Here is a 13,192-nt window from a genome sequence, read left to right as displayed (position 1 = left end):
TATTGAATGGTAATAGGACTATGCCAGCTCAAGATGCCAACTCTCAGATTCTCAAACCACAGTATTTTGTTTGACTTTTTATGACCATTTAATCAAAAGGAAAAAAAAAGTGATGGATTTTAAAGGTCCTCTTCCTTCCCCTCCTAGACCAATGGTTTCAAGTATGATCTCCAGAACAGCAGCAGCAATAAAAAATCACCTGGATACCTGTTAAAAATGCAAACTCTCAGTCCTCACCAAGATCTACAGTATCAAAAACTCTAGGGATGGGGCCCAGCAGTTTGTGTTTTAACAGACCCTCCAGATAATTCTCATGTATACCAGAGTTTGAAAACCATGGTCCTAGACTGTCAATGCTTTGAAATATTTGTGTCTGTTTCTCTATGTACACAAGCTTTCCACAATTTGTCATTTTAAGAATGCCTTCTCCGTACTAAATTAATTGAACTGCTAGAATATATTTTTAATGACAAGTTTCATTTCATCCTGCCCAGTATTCCATGAGTTTTGGCTCATGCAGAACAAGCATAAAACTTTAAATACAAACTGCTATAATTTAATAGTTAAATTTTCACATTTCATTGACTCCATACCTATACAAATTCCATTTAATAATCTTGTCTTTCTCATAATGAAATATTTTCTGATTAGTAACAAGCCTTATGATACAGTATTTTATTTCTTACACAATAATACTTTGTATGTGGAGAATTATACTACTTTTTATGTCCTATGTTTTCTATAAGCAAAAGTCCTAAATACTTGAGGGTACAAGTTTTCTAATCTGTCATGCATTTTAATCATTTAATACTTATTCTTTTGCCCAGTTTCTGCAGGTTGCACTGTGGAGCTAATGTGCCAGAAGGTACAGGTCTTGCATTTCTTTTTCTTTCTTCTATTGTCTGATAACAAATGTAAGTGGGAATGCTAGGAATGGTTAAAAGGAAGTAAATGAATTCTTTGTCTCACTCTGCACAGATGTGCTGAATTCACATTTCCCAAAGGAGAAAGAAGATATTCAAAAGGAAATAAGGGTCACAGTATATACAACAAATGTTTAAGGAATCAGGATATATGAACTACAAGGTCAGGTAGCTTGCTCCTTAGAATTCTGGATGATGTGGTAAGAAAGGAAAATGTTGAAGGCTAGATGATAATCTAGGACACACGGTACATATTTCGACAAGTCTACAGCTGCATTAAACAAAGATGTGTCTACTTGTTTGAAGTTAGAATTTGGCAATTAGTAATCTATTTAAAACCTTTCAAAAATAGGTGGTAAAAATGAAAGAAAGCCAGTACTTAACATTTTAGGAAAAGTATCTAGGAAAATTTTTTAAAATAAGAATTTAAAGATATCAATATTTAAAACATAAAGTTAACAACAGAGAGAAAATGCTTATAATATTGTGGGGTGTTTTTTTCCCCAGGCAAAAACCGAAAAAGGGCAGGGGGAACAGCCCCAAAGTTGAAACTAAAATGTCTGAATTATAGAGATATCCATAGACATTTTAGCCTGACAACAATAAGGTTTTCAAACAGACAGATAACCTGTCAGGTCAATAAGAACAGTATGCAGCAGGAGCCACTTCAATGGACTGAGACTAGACTGGAGGCAAATCCCACAGGCAGCCTATTTTTTTAAGTGCCAAATAAGAATGACAAAATTGTAATAAGTATATAGGAAGGATGAAAATAAATTATTAGACACCTTTATAAAAACCTGCTTGATTTAACACAGTATGTCATTATACCCAGAATGCAAAGAAGAAATGAATAGACTCTAAAATAGTATTAGAGAGAAGAAAATGCACAGGAGAAAAGATCAAGATCAAAACTCTAGTTACTAACAACTGAAACCACGATGGATTATAAAATTATGTATTGGGGGTTCGAGTTATGATTTAATATTTATATGACAAACATCATTGTTAAAACATTTCCCAAATCAATAAAGCCTACGACTTCTCTACAGTTCCTTGGAGTTCTGCACTTATTTAAGGTACTGTCTTTACTCTATTTCCTATGACCAGCTTGGTAGGTACGTAGTCACCTGGAAAAGGAAAGCAAGCCAATTTCAAATCGAGCAACTGAAAGGAATCTGTGCTAATTTTCACAACTAACAAAGAAAACTTCCCAGAGAACCAAATACCAAAAAATCACTAACAAAAGCTTTATAGTTTATACCAGTGTGATAACAATTAGCATATCCCAATGATAAACTTACAAATACTAAGCTTACAAGAGAACAGTTCAAGTCTATATTAAGATAAGGTCATTGATTTTTGCATACCCCTGTATGTATGATTCTAAATTAGAGTCCCTTAGAATATTAAAGTTATTAAAAGCTCTAGGGGACAGAGGAATGATACAAATGACAATATTGTAGTTTCATCAAACATTTGCAACTAATACACAGTGGCTCTATTCTTGGAATGAAGCCAGTGTATTTGATTTTTTTTTTAACAGAAAGATTTAGGATAGTAACCAACTAGCAAACTTTTAAAATATTTTAGAAAGAAATTACACAATCCTTTGAATCTTGCTAGGAAAAAGAAATAAATGGAGGTGCAACAAGGGGGAAAAACCAAGTTTGCTACCATCTGCTCTCATTGAGGTATTATTTTTTCCACATTTATTTTAACAATTTTCTTTGAAAAATACTGTCCACCTATTCATCCTTTAGAGAATAATTGAGCACAATATTAAAAGAAAACAAACCATCCTATACAAACCTCAAGGAAATTATTAATTGGTCCAGATGTTTAAGAAGATTTATGAAAGAGAAACAGATGGGATACAATTTTTAAAGATAAAAGAGCAGGCTTTTTGATATATCTTTTCCCAAAAGTGGGTAGAATTAGAAGATAAGCATCTAATCAGTCCTTAATTAAAACAAAGAGGAATGCCCGTGATTCAGAGCAATAATAGGCTGCCCATTCCTAAATAACCTATGAAACCAGGCTTGCTTAAAGAGTGTAATTGGTAAGGTTCTCATACTAATTTTTTAGATAATATCTTTAGATACATTTTCCACTGAAAAAGAAATGAGTATGAGAAGTGTTCTGTTGTTGAAATGAAATGTTTCTGGCTTCAGTTCTTTCTAATGTTCTCCCTTTCCAGTTCTCCTCATCTCAATCCAGAAACCTCTCCATCCAGAGTTCATGCATTTTCCTTCTCTATTTTAGTGAAAACATACCACATTGATTGTAAGAATCTTACTAGATTTCCATTTGTTTTGCCTCAGCTCCTACATTAATCCAAACAATAAGGGCCTTTAAAACATTCATAAATAACCTGCTGCTGCTGGCACCTAGGAGCCGAGTGCCGCAGTGTTAAGCAACAACAAATTTCATAGTTCAAGAGGCACAGTTAAGGAAAAAGGTTGCTCAGGAAATCACTCTTATTTAGCACAAAGATCCTTAAAAATTGCATGAAATCAGTCAAGTAACTATAGAAACCAATTTCTTCAGCTCCATATCACACGTCTCACACCTCAATTGTCTTTATTATCGTCTGCTGTCAGATCCTTAATCAGAAATGTGAACAGGCTTGATGATTTATTCAGCAGGGAAAAGAATCTGTAGGTCAAGTGAAAAATTTCACACACACACCCAAACACACATCACATCTTCAACCTTAGGTACTTTCATTTCCTTCTGTTCTCAGCAGCTCTGGGGGCAACTCCAGTGAGATCCAATATTAAGGCTCAATTAAAATAAGCTCCAATTAGTGGAGCTTTTTTCTCTGGGGCTAGAAAAGTCAGGAAATGGATATTGGGAAATGTAAAAAGTCAGCTACTGAGAGGAGGCTGCAGACATAAATGAACTTATTTGTTGATTTCTACAGTTGCTATGCAGAGGCCTCTGGGAGTAAAAGCTTAACCAGTCTAAGCTATAAACTAAAACCCCTGCAGCTAAACATGAACTGTGTGAAACAAGGGCTCCATTCCAGAACAGAAAACTGCTGGGCCCAGAAAATTAAAAGCCAGAGGCGTTTTCCATTTAAAACTAAATCCCAGTACCACCTCCCAGCCAAAGAATTATAAGCAGTATCAGATTTACAAAACGAACAATTACCCTGGAAAAATGTAGCCTATTGTACAGTCCCAGATGCTAAATCTCAGAAGTTTCTTTTCTTTCTTTCTTTTTTTTTAATCCCACATTATATTCCTCCAAGTACACTGCTGTAGTTTACAAAGAGCCATTTCTAGACAGGCCTAAGCTTTGAAAATAAATTTTAAAAAGAGAGCACATAACTCATTGACCTCATTTGAAGTACTGCCCTTGCCTTCAGCAGTTCCTGTCCTTCCCCAAGGCTTCTGCAAATGGTATGCAACAGCAAAATAAACCCTGACCTAATTGCCAGGAGAGAGCTGCCAACCTTCCCTCCAACACAAAGACAAGCATGGTAACTTGAAAGTCCTACCTCTTTGGCTTTCTGCTTTAATCTCAGCTGTTCTGGATCTTCTTTGTTGGAACGACTCTATCAAAGGAAAAGAAAATTTTAATAGAAATTACTAGCATCTAAACACTATAGTTGTCGTTAAATATTTAATAAATGACAATTTTCTCTTGTGATTGAAAACCTTAGCTCCAGGGGAAAATGCCTCAATCCAGTCTGGTGCACTCCCTCCTTTACGCCCCCTCCCTCTCATCATCTGGGCCTGCTGTTGCAGTTCTACCCTGGAGGAAGCTTATACTGAAAATGATGCTAACAATGTCAGTCAGGTCCAGTTGAGGCATGACGTTGTTCTTGTTAGAACACTAAAAACTAAAAAAAACGGATGGTACAGATGAAGGAAAAGAAAAGAAGGGTAATCGCTGGCTCAAAGAAGGAAAGCAATCAACATTGGCTTATCTTCAGATAAAGCCATTTTGGAAAAACATGGTATTTCAAGGACTATTAAAATCAAGAATCTCACAGAGTGATGTATGAAATTGTTGAAAAACTATCTTGTATACATGAAACTACTATTAACACCGTATGTTAACTGGAATTAAAATAAAAATAAATAAAATTGGGAGCCTGACTTTGAACCATATCAATCTCTTTAAAAGTAGAATTTTTTAAAACTAAGTAGGAAATACATTCCAATGTTTTCATTAGAGTATCTCATCATCTCTGGGTCCTCCATTGCATTTAATTGAATGCTGTGCACAAGTAAAAGTCCAATAACTGTTTATTCAATATTGTATTCCATACTGATTCAGTTCAACATTCAAAAATAAACAATCTTACAGGACTGCTAGAAGGAGAGAGCTATCTTCTATACGCAATGCTATAATGAAACAAGTGGTAAGAAACTTCATTTCTGACACTATGAACTCTTGTCCAGCACCTATGCTCAGAAGCATTCTTTTTTCTCATTCTAGCACAAAGTTATCTAACTCCTTATAAATCTGAATATTTGTTCTATAAAAGGCAACATCAGCTAAATACAGCTAGTAAAATAAAAGCTAAAAGTATTTTCTTATTATTAAGTTTACTTGATTTTTTTTTAAAAGATTTTATTTATTTACTTGACAGAGAGAGAGAGGGAGAGAGAGATCACAAGTAGGTAGAGAGGCAGGCAGAGAGAGAAGAGGAAGCAAGTTCCCTGCCAAACAGAGAGCCCGATGTGGGGCTTGATCCCAGGATCCTGGGATCACGACCTGCACCAAAGGCAGAGGTTTTAACCCCCTGAGCCACCCAGGTGCCCTACTTATGTTCTACTGATTTTGTTAAAGGGAAGTACAAGAAAAACCATTTAGATTTAAGAGTGTCTTGTAATTTTTTTTACAGTTCTATTTATTTGAGAGAGACAGAGCACAAATGAGGGTGGGGAGGAGTGGGAGAGGTACAAGCAGACTCCCCACTGAGCGGGGAGCATAACACAGGGCGCAATCTCAGGACCCTGGGATCATGACCTATGCCGAAGGCAGCCACTTAAGCAACTGAGCTACCCAGGTGCCCCAAGAGTGCCTTGTAATTTTAAACACATGAAGTGTCTACCTACATAAGGCTACCAAAAGCTAGTAACTTTTTTCTTCATTTTTTCCCCTATCTACTAAAACAACTTAACCCAAACTAAGATAAACTCCTTTATTATTCCACCTATAATATCAGGAAACAATAAGCATATATATATGTACTTATTTTAAGAAGGTGTATGTATGTATACATATGTATACATTGGTATGTATATATACATATTTGTGAGTTTATGATTTTTGCCCCGCTATGAAATGGACACATTTGAATATCTTTATTACTTAAACAATATTTATTGATTATTCATATATGAATAATCAATATTGATTTATATCATGATTGAATATCTTTATTACTCAACCAATATTTATTGATTATTCATAGATAAATTCTACACTGTGTGCCTCTGAGTCTGGAAATACAGTAATGAAATAGCAAGACAAAGTCTCTGCTTTTGAGTGACTTACATTTTAAGAAAAGAAAATCATAAAACAAAAAAATTTATAAAAATTAAATAGTTATGATATATAAAACATTTATGATGGGGAAAAATAAAAAACAATTACTGATAGTGATAAATGCTATAAAGAAAATTGGACATTGTGATAGAGGGAAGGAGTGTGTGTGTGTGGGGTACTACTTTAGCGAGGACAGGAGGAGAGAAGACATCTGAGAAGTGACATTCAAGTAGAGCTCTAAATGACAAGAAGGAGGCACCCATGCAAAATTCTGGGGGATGAATACTCTAACCTAAAGGCACAGTCATTGCAAAAGCCTTACAATGGGAACAAGCTTGGTAAAATTGAGCAAAGGAGGAAGGCCCGTGTGGCTAGACCATGGAGAAAAGTTTTAAGAGGTAAGATTAGAGACCATGGAGGCCAAGATACAGAGCTGAGGTTTAATTCTAGTTATAACTTTTTTTTTAAAAAGCCACTAAAGGGCTTGGAGAACAGAAGTGAGATGCACTGCTCTGACACTTTAGAAAGATCACTCTGGCTGCTATGTAGCGAATGTAGCACTAAAGGGATCCGATATCAGATCAGGCTTATAGCTCTCAGGAGACTGCTCTAAACAACTATGGTTTTAGGAAAAGAGAAGGGAAACTTGGGCTAATGTCATAGCAGGTAAGATTAGGTTGAAATATATTTTGGAGGCAGGGCCAACTGGATTTATTGATAGACTGGACGTAGAGTATGAAGTAAAGAGGAGAATCGAAGATGATTTCCTAGGATTCTTGCCTAGTGCTCACTTCAGCAGCACATATATTAGGATTCTTGCCTAAGCAACTGGCAAGATGAGAATGCCAACTTTCTAAGACAGTAAAGAGCAAAGGCAGGTGTAAGACATAAGATGTAGGACCTTAACTTTCAGGTTGAGACGCCTAATTAGCAGTCTATCATGCACATCTGGCACCCTCAAAGAAGGTCAGTGTGACTGGAGCAGAGCTAGTAAAGAAGGGAGGGATATGACAGGTAGACAATAACCTTTTAAAATCTGGTAGGGGGGCCGCCTGGGTGGCGCAGAGGGTTGGGCCTCTGCCTTCGGCTTGGGTCATGGTCTCAGGGTACTGAGCTCGAGCCCCGCATCGGGCTCTCTGCTTGGTGGGGAGCCTGCTTTCCCCTCTCTCTGCCTACTTGTGATCCCTCTCTCTGTCGAATGGATAAATAAAATCTTAAAAAAAAAATCTGGTAGGAAGTTTGGATTTTATTTTAAGTGCAAGACGATGTCACTGAAGGTTTTCAAGTAACAGAGACACTCATGATTTGTTATGAAAACATTATTCTGACAAGAGTATGAAAAATGGATTGTAGAAGGAGAAGATCAGTTAAGAGACATGGTAAAAGTCCACTGAAAGATGATTTAGACCAAAGTGGTGACAACGGTGATGAAGAGAAGATGATGAATACATCTGGGAAACATAACAGGAAGTGAACTGCATGTAAGGAGAGAGGACTCCTAGGTTTTCTGGCTTGAACATCTGGGCAAATAGTGTCATTTACTAAGTTAAAAAAACCTACTAAGAGTAAAACATATTTTGTCGGTGGATGAAAATCAGAAATTGTTTTGGACACATGATAACTGAGATTCCTATTGCCAAACCGCATGGAGACTTCAAGTAGACAGTTAGCTATGACTCCAGAGTTCCACAAGGTAGGCAGACTTGGAAATACAAATTTAAGAGGGAGACAGAGAAGAAGCCCTAGGACTGAACCCAGACACTCCAATATTTAGAAGTCTGGTAAAGGAAGAAAAACCATGAGAGAGTAAGAGTACAATATATCCAATAATAACTAAACAAGTATTTAATAGTTTATGATCTTATTTAGAGCTTAGTAATTGGAAATAAAATACCAATAAACCACCTCATTACATTCACTGTGTGCTTGTTTATAATACTTGACAGCTCAAGCTAAGAGCATCTTCCTATCCCAGCTGTCCCTGCCAGTACAAGAGGGGTCAGGATGGAGACTGAGACTGTGGGCCAGAGCAGCACAGTGACAAGGGTGTGGTGTACCACGTCCTTGTTGGGGCTTAGGGCACATGAAGGTATAGACCAGTGGCCAAGAATGAGGGTGATGAAGGGCTGGAAAGACTGACCAAGGCATGGGCCAGTGGGCATGGCTTCCAATTACATAGACAATGAAATGAGGGTAGGGGAAACAGTGGTAGCAGATAGAGGAGGCAGCCAGCATGGCTCTTTTGGAGATCAGTTACACTGAGAAAAGTGTAAATTTTAAGTAATTACTCAATTAAGTAAATTGAGGACATAAGTAAATATATCAAGGATAATGACAGTCAAGTTTCAGACTATGGAAAAAGTATAAACAGGAAAAGGTTTAGGCTAGAAAAGCCCTAAGATACTAGAGTTGGAGGTATCCATATAAACTATGGTTTTAGAATAAATATACACAGAGAAATAGTTATAAATATTCATGTGTGTATATATACACACAGACGTACATACACATACATCATACATATATTTCTTAGATCTATCCATTTGAGAAGGTCTACATGTAATGAAGCCCCATTAGCAATGAGCACACTTTATGGTCTACTCTCGGTTCCTGTTTCTGAATAACATCCTCAACTAAAAATATGCAGGATTCCTTGGGGGAAATGGCTGATTCTAGGACTGAGGAAGGACAAGGAAAAGCTGGGTCTGGAAAAAATTGTGCCGGAAAGTAAGGGTAAAGGTACCTGGGTGGCTCAGCCGATTAAGCGGCTGCCTTTGGCTCAGGTCATGATCCCAGGGCCCTGGGATCGAGCCCACTTTGGGATCCCTCTTAGTAGGGAGTCTGCTTCTCCCTCTCTCCCCAGCTTGTACTCTCTCTAATAAATAAAATAAAATAAAACAAAATAAGCAAATAAATAAAAACTTGAAAAGAAGGGAGGGAGGAAGGGAGGGAGGAAGGATGAATAAGCTCAGTGAACGATGGAAACATGAGTAACAGGCAGATGTGCCAGCTGGAAGGGTCTCCCACTCAGGAGGACTTTGAGCATCAAAATAAATAATGATAGTAATGGATTACAACCTATTGAATCAAATAGAAATACAAAGCACATTCTTGTATCAATGAATACAAGAATGAATGAATGAAGGAGAAAGGATAGCTCTTCCACATATAATGCTAGTAAATGCAGAAGATGATGAGAATTTAAAAATTACCATTTATATTTACCCATCATAGAGGTGGCTGATTCAGGTAGCTATCATTTATGGGCACTAAAGTTGATACATGGAGGGTTGGTAAGGAAGGGATATTGGTATAATCTTGAAATATCTTCCTGTGAAAAACGGATTGATTACAAAAGGGAAAATGGTAAATTTGAAATGAAGAGAACTGGAAGACACCCACATAGCTGGGTGATCAAGGTTGACCTTTGACAGGATCAGCTGAGAAGAATGTATATATTCCTGCCATGAATTCCTTACCTAAGTCATGGGGAACTATCAGATGAACCCAGGAATTATCAGTTACCCTACAGATAGTGAGACCTGTTAAAAGCTGTCAAAGACATGAAAGTAGAAGCATAAAATTTGACTAAAGGAGTCTGAAAAGAGATGACAACTGAATGAAACACACATTGCTGAATAGGAAAACAGACCAAGAAGGAAAAGGGCTTGAGACAGTTGGTAAAATCTGAATGGGGTCTGTGGAATACATGGCAATATTATCTTGTTCACACCCTGACTTGGTAGGATTATATAGCAGAAGGTCCTGTTTTCACAAATACATGCTACGATGTTTAGAAGTGGTGGGACATCAGGGCTGAAGCTTACTTTCAAAAGGTTCAGGCAAAGGCTAATTAGAGATGATGGCTGTACAACTTATAAATATACAAAAAACCTCTGAATTAAAAAAAACAAGGAGAACAAAGGGATGAAAGAGAATAATAATAAGGGAGTGTGTGTGTGTGTGTGTGTGTTTAAATGTAGAGATGGAAGAAATGCAGTAACGTTAAAAATGGGGGCATCTGAGAAAAAGGAGATGATTCTTTATATTGTTCTGACAACATTCCTGTACTAAATACTTCAAATTAAATTAAGTTTTTTAAAAGAGTGATTAGTATATGAAATACTCTAAAAGGGGAGGCTGCCAAAAACAGCACAAATTAAAACTAAGGAGTTTAAAACAGGTGTTTTTGTTTAAAACCAAAAAAATCAGTCTAATGCCCAACCTTCATGACTCCTAGCAAAGGCCTTATGCCTATGGTAAAATGTGAAGCAAAAGGCAAACTACAGTGAAACCAGTTTTCACTCCATCTGATACTAATAGTCCAAGACAATGTTTCAATAAAGAAGAAAGAAAATAAATATATTTATACATATGTATAAGATAAATATCTTTCTTCTTACCTGTTCTTTTATTCTCTAACCCATTTCTAACCATCCTATATTTCATTCCATATAATCCTAATTTTACCCATAAATTTCCAAACTTTCCTCTCTCCAATTTAACTTGGCACACATCAAACTATATCCCTAAAAAGACCTTGGATATTTTAAAAAACATTTTTACCTGGGTGTGTGTGGGGGGGGGTGGTTTATTAGGTTAAGTGACAAGATTCTTGATTTCAGCTCAGATCATGATCTCAGGGTCTTGGGATCAAGCTCCACCTTGGGCAGGGGTGGGGGTGGGGTGGGGGGAATCCATGCTCCGTGGGGAGTCTGCTTGATATTCTCTCTCTTATTCTTTCTCTGCTCCCTCACTGCCCCCCTTTAACTCTTTAAACTAAGAAACAATTTTTACTTGGGGGTGGTAGGTATGATCCTAGGCACACAGGAACTTAGAATGAGGAGACAAACAGATTTTATGTTATTAATTAACTGAAAGTCACTATATCACACCATCCTGGCTGTGAGAGAGTTTATTAGTAATTTCATTTAAAGAAATCCTTCAGAGAAATCTAAAAGCCTAATAAAAACAAGACAGTTGCCCAACAATAAGGCCAATTCTAACCTTGCAAGGTCAAGTTCAATCATAAATCAGGTAGGCTCTTACCTTGGCTACCCTAAGTAACATTTCTCTTTCCTCTAAATCCTTTCTCTGCTTCTCCAATTGATCTAGCTTTTCGAGAAATTTGAGCTGTGATCTGGTATCACTAGACAGGATGTAATTTTCACTGGCCTGGGGAAAAAAAAAAGAAAGTCTTATGATTGTCCTAGCCAACACATTCCACATTAGATCTTCTGAATCAGCTAATGACAATACCAACATACATAAGAAGCTAAATTCTCAGAATGTAATATTTATATTTCTGATAATACAAACAACAAAAAAGAACCTTAATCAACCTTAAAAGTTGAGAGGTAAATAAGCATTTAAATTTCAGAGCTTTCCTAGTAGGCCTCATTCAGAGGGGAAAAAAGGGAAGCCAAGCAGATCCTAAAAATAGGAAATAGAAAGCAAGAGAGTGTAACATGTACTTATAATCTAAATCTTTTTAGTTAAATTACTGTCCATCTCTGCAGACCTTAGTATAATTAATTACATTTTAGGCTTGTGAAAGACAAAACAAAAACAAAAAAACAATCACTTCACTAAAAAAAATACACCAAAGATGAAAGTTATCACTCTTGTTTGCATTGTTGGATTGGTCTAACCTTGACAAGTGAGTACATCTTCAAATCAAAACGTAACATGAGATAAAATGGCAAACATTTAAAATCCTAAACCCTGTTTTGAGGATTCTCTGAAGCTATGAACTTGGGCAGAAATTATAGTCAAAGAAAGTAAGTGTATAATTTATAAATGAGAGCCATAACAGAAGTATAATTATTTTTCTTAATTTGCACCATAAAATGATAAAATTTATAGTTTCATTTATTCTGATATTCTAGAGTATAAGACACTGTTTTCCAGTCTAAATATTTTGTAATTTTCTTCATCTGATAAAACCACCTATCTCTCCTCTCTAATACACAGAAGACGGTGGGGGGTGGGGTGCAGTGGTGGGCAATCTTCCCAATAAGCATTTAAGACATCCTGTCATCTAGTCATCTCAGTAATTCACACATTTAGGCTATGGGATGGAGACTGGGGGGAGACTGTATAATAGGAAAGCCGAATGTTTTTAAACATTTAGTCCAACAGTCAGTGCCTGGCTTAGAAATCATAGGTATAGTTAAATAAATAAATAAATAAATAAATAATAAATTAAAAAAAAAAAGAAAGAAAAGAAATCATAGGTATAGCACCAATTCTATCTTTGTTTTATCCCATGCTTATGGTTGATTCAATTAACTGGGACCAAGAGATTTCATACGCCCAAGATTCCTTCTAAATTAAATTTTTATTATTGGTATTTAATTAGATCAAAAGAGTATTATGTAGTATAACAAACAAGGATGTATAGTGCTACTTATTTTAGTTCATGTTTAATACAAAACAAATTCTCAAATGTTTTCCAAGTTAAATAATACACGATAGAATATGGAATACATTATAGGCCAACCATGAGGCATAAACATAATAACCAGTGGTTTCTTAAATACTTCATCTTTACCATGTTTGTGCTCAGATACTCTGGAGATATTTTATTGACAGAATTTAATTTTAAAAGGACAACAAACAGTAAATTAAAAAGGGGCACAGACTTTGTAAAATTTAACCCAATATCATCCCAGTGCGAAGACCCTTTCTCCTTCTCCCAAATTGGATACAACTGTCTCTGGCTTAATGCATCCTTCCTTTATTCTTACGGATGCTAAACA

The 13,192-nt window shown here is 36.3% G+C and overlaps 1 protein-coding gene across 2 annotated transcripts in view; it reads right to left on the bottom strand.

Annotated features, from left to right (window-relative positions):
• Positions 1 to 13,192, bottom strand: part of TAF4B (TATA-box binding protein associated factor 4b) — a 152,066-nt gene that overhangs the window by 57,503 nt on the left and 81,371 nt on the right. For both annotated transcript variants that reach the window (XM_045065472.1, XM_045065471.1), the window contains exons 12-13: positions 11,481 to 11,606; positions 4,429 to 4,485 (exon numbers count right to left, since the gene is read on the bottom strand). In XM_045065472.1, the coding sequence (XP_044921407.1) occupies positions 4,429 to 4,485; positions 11,481 to 11,606 (183 nt within the window). The remainder of the gene's footprint in view (positions 1 to 4,428; positions 4,486 to 11,480; positions 11,607 to 13,192) is intronic.

This window comes from Mustela putorius, unplaced genomic scaffold (assembly GCF_011764305.1).
Source record: "Mustela putorius furo isolate JIRA1106 unplaced genomic scaffold, ASM1176430v1.1 tig00003858_pilon_pilon_pilon, whole genome shotgun sequence".
NCBI classification, from domain to species: domain Eukaryota; kingdom Metazoa; phylum Chordata; class Mammalia; order Carnivora; family Mustelidae; genus Mustela; species Mustela putorius.
Note: the sequence above shows the minus strand (reverse complement) of the source record. Positions and strands in the feature narration are given on the sequence as shown.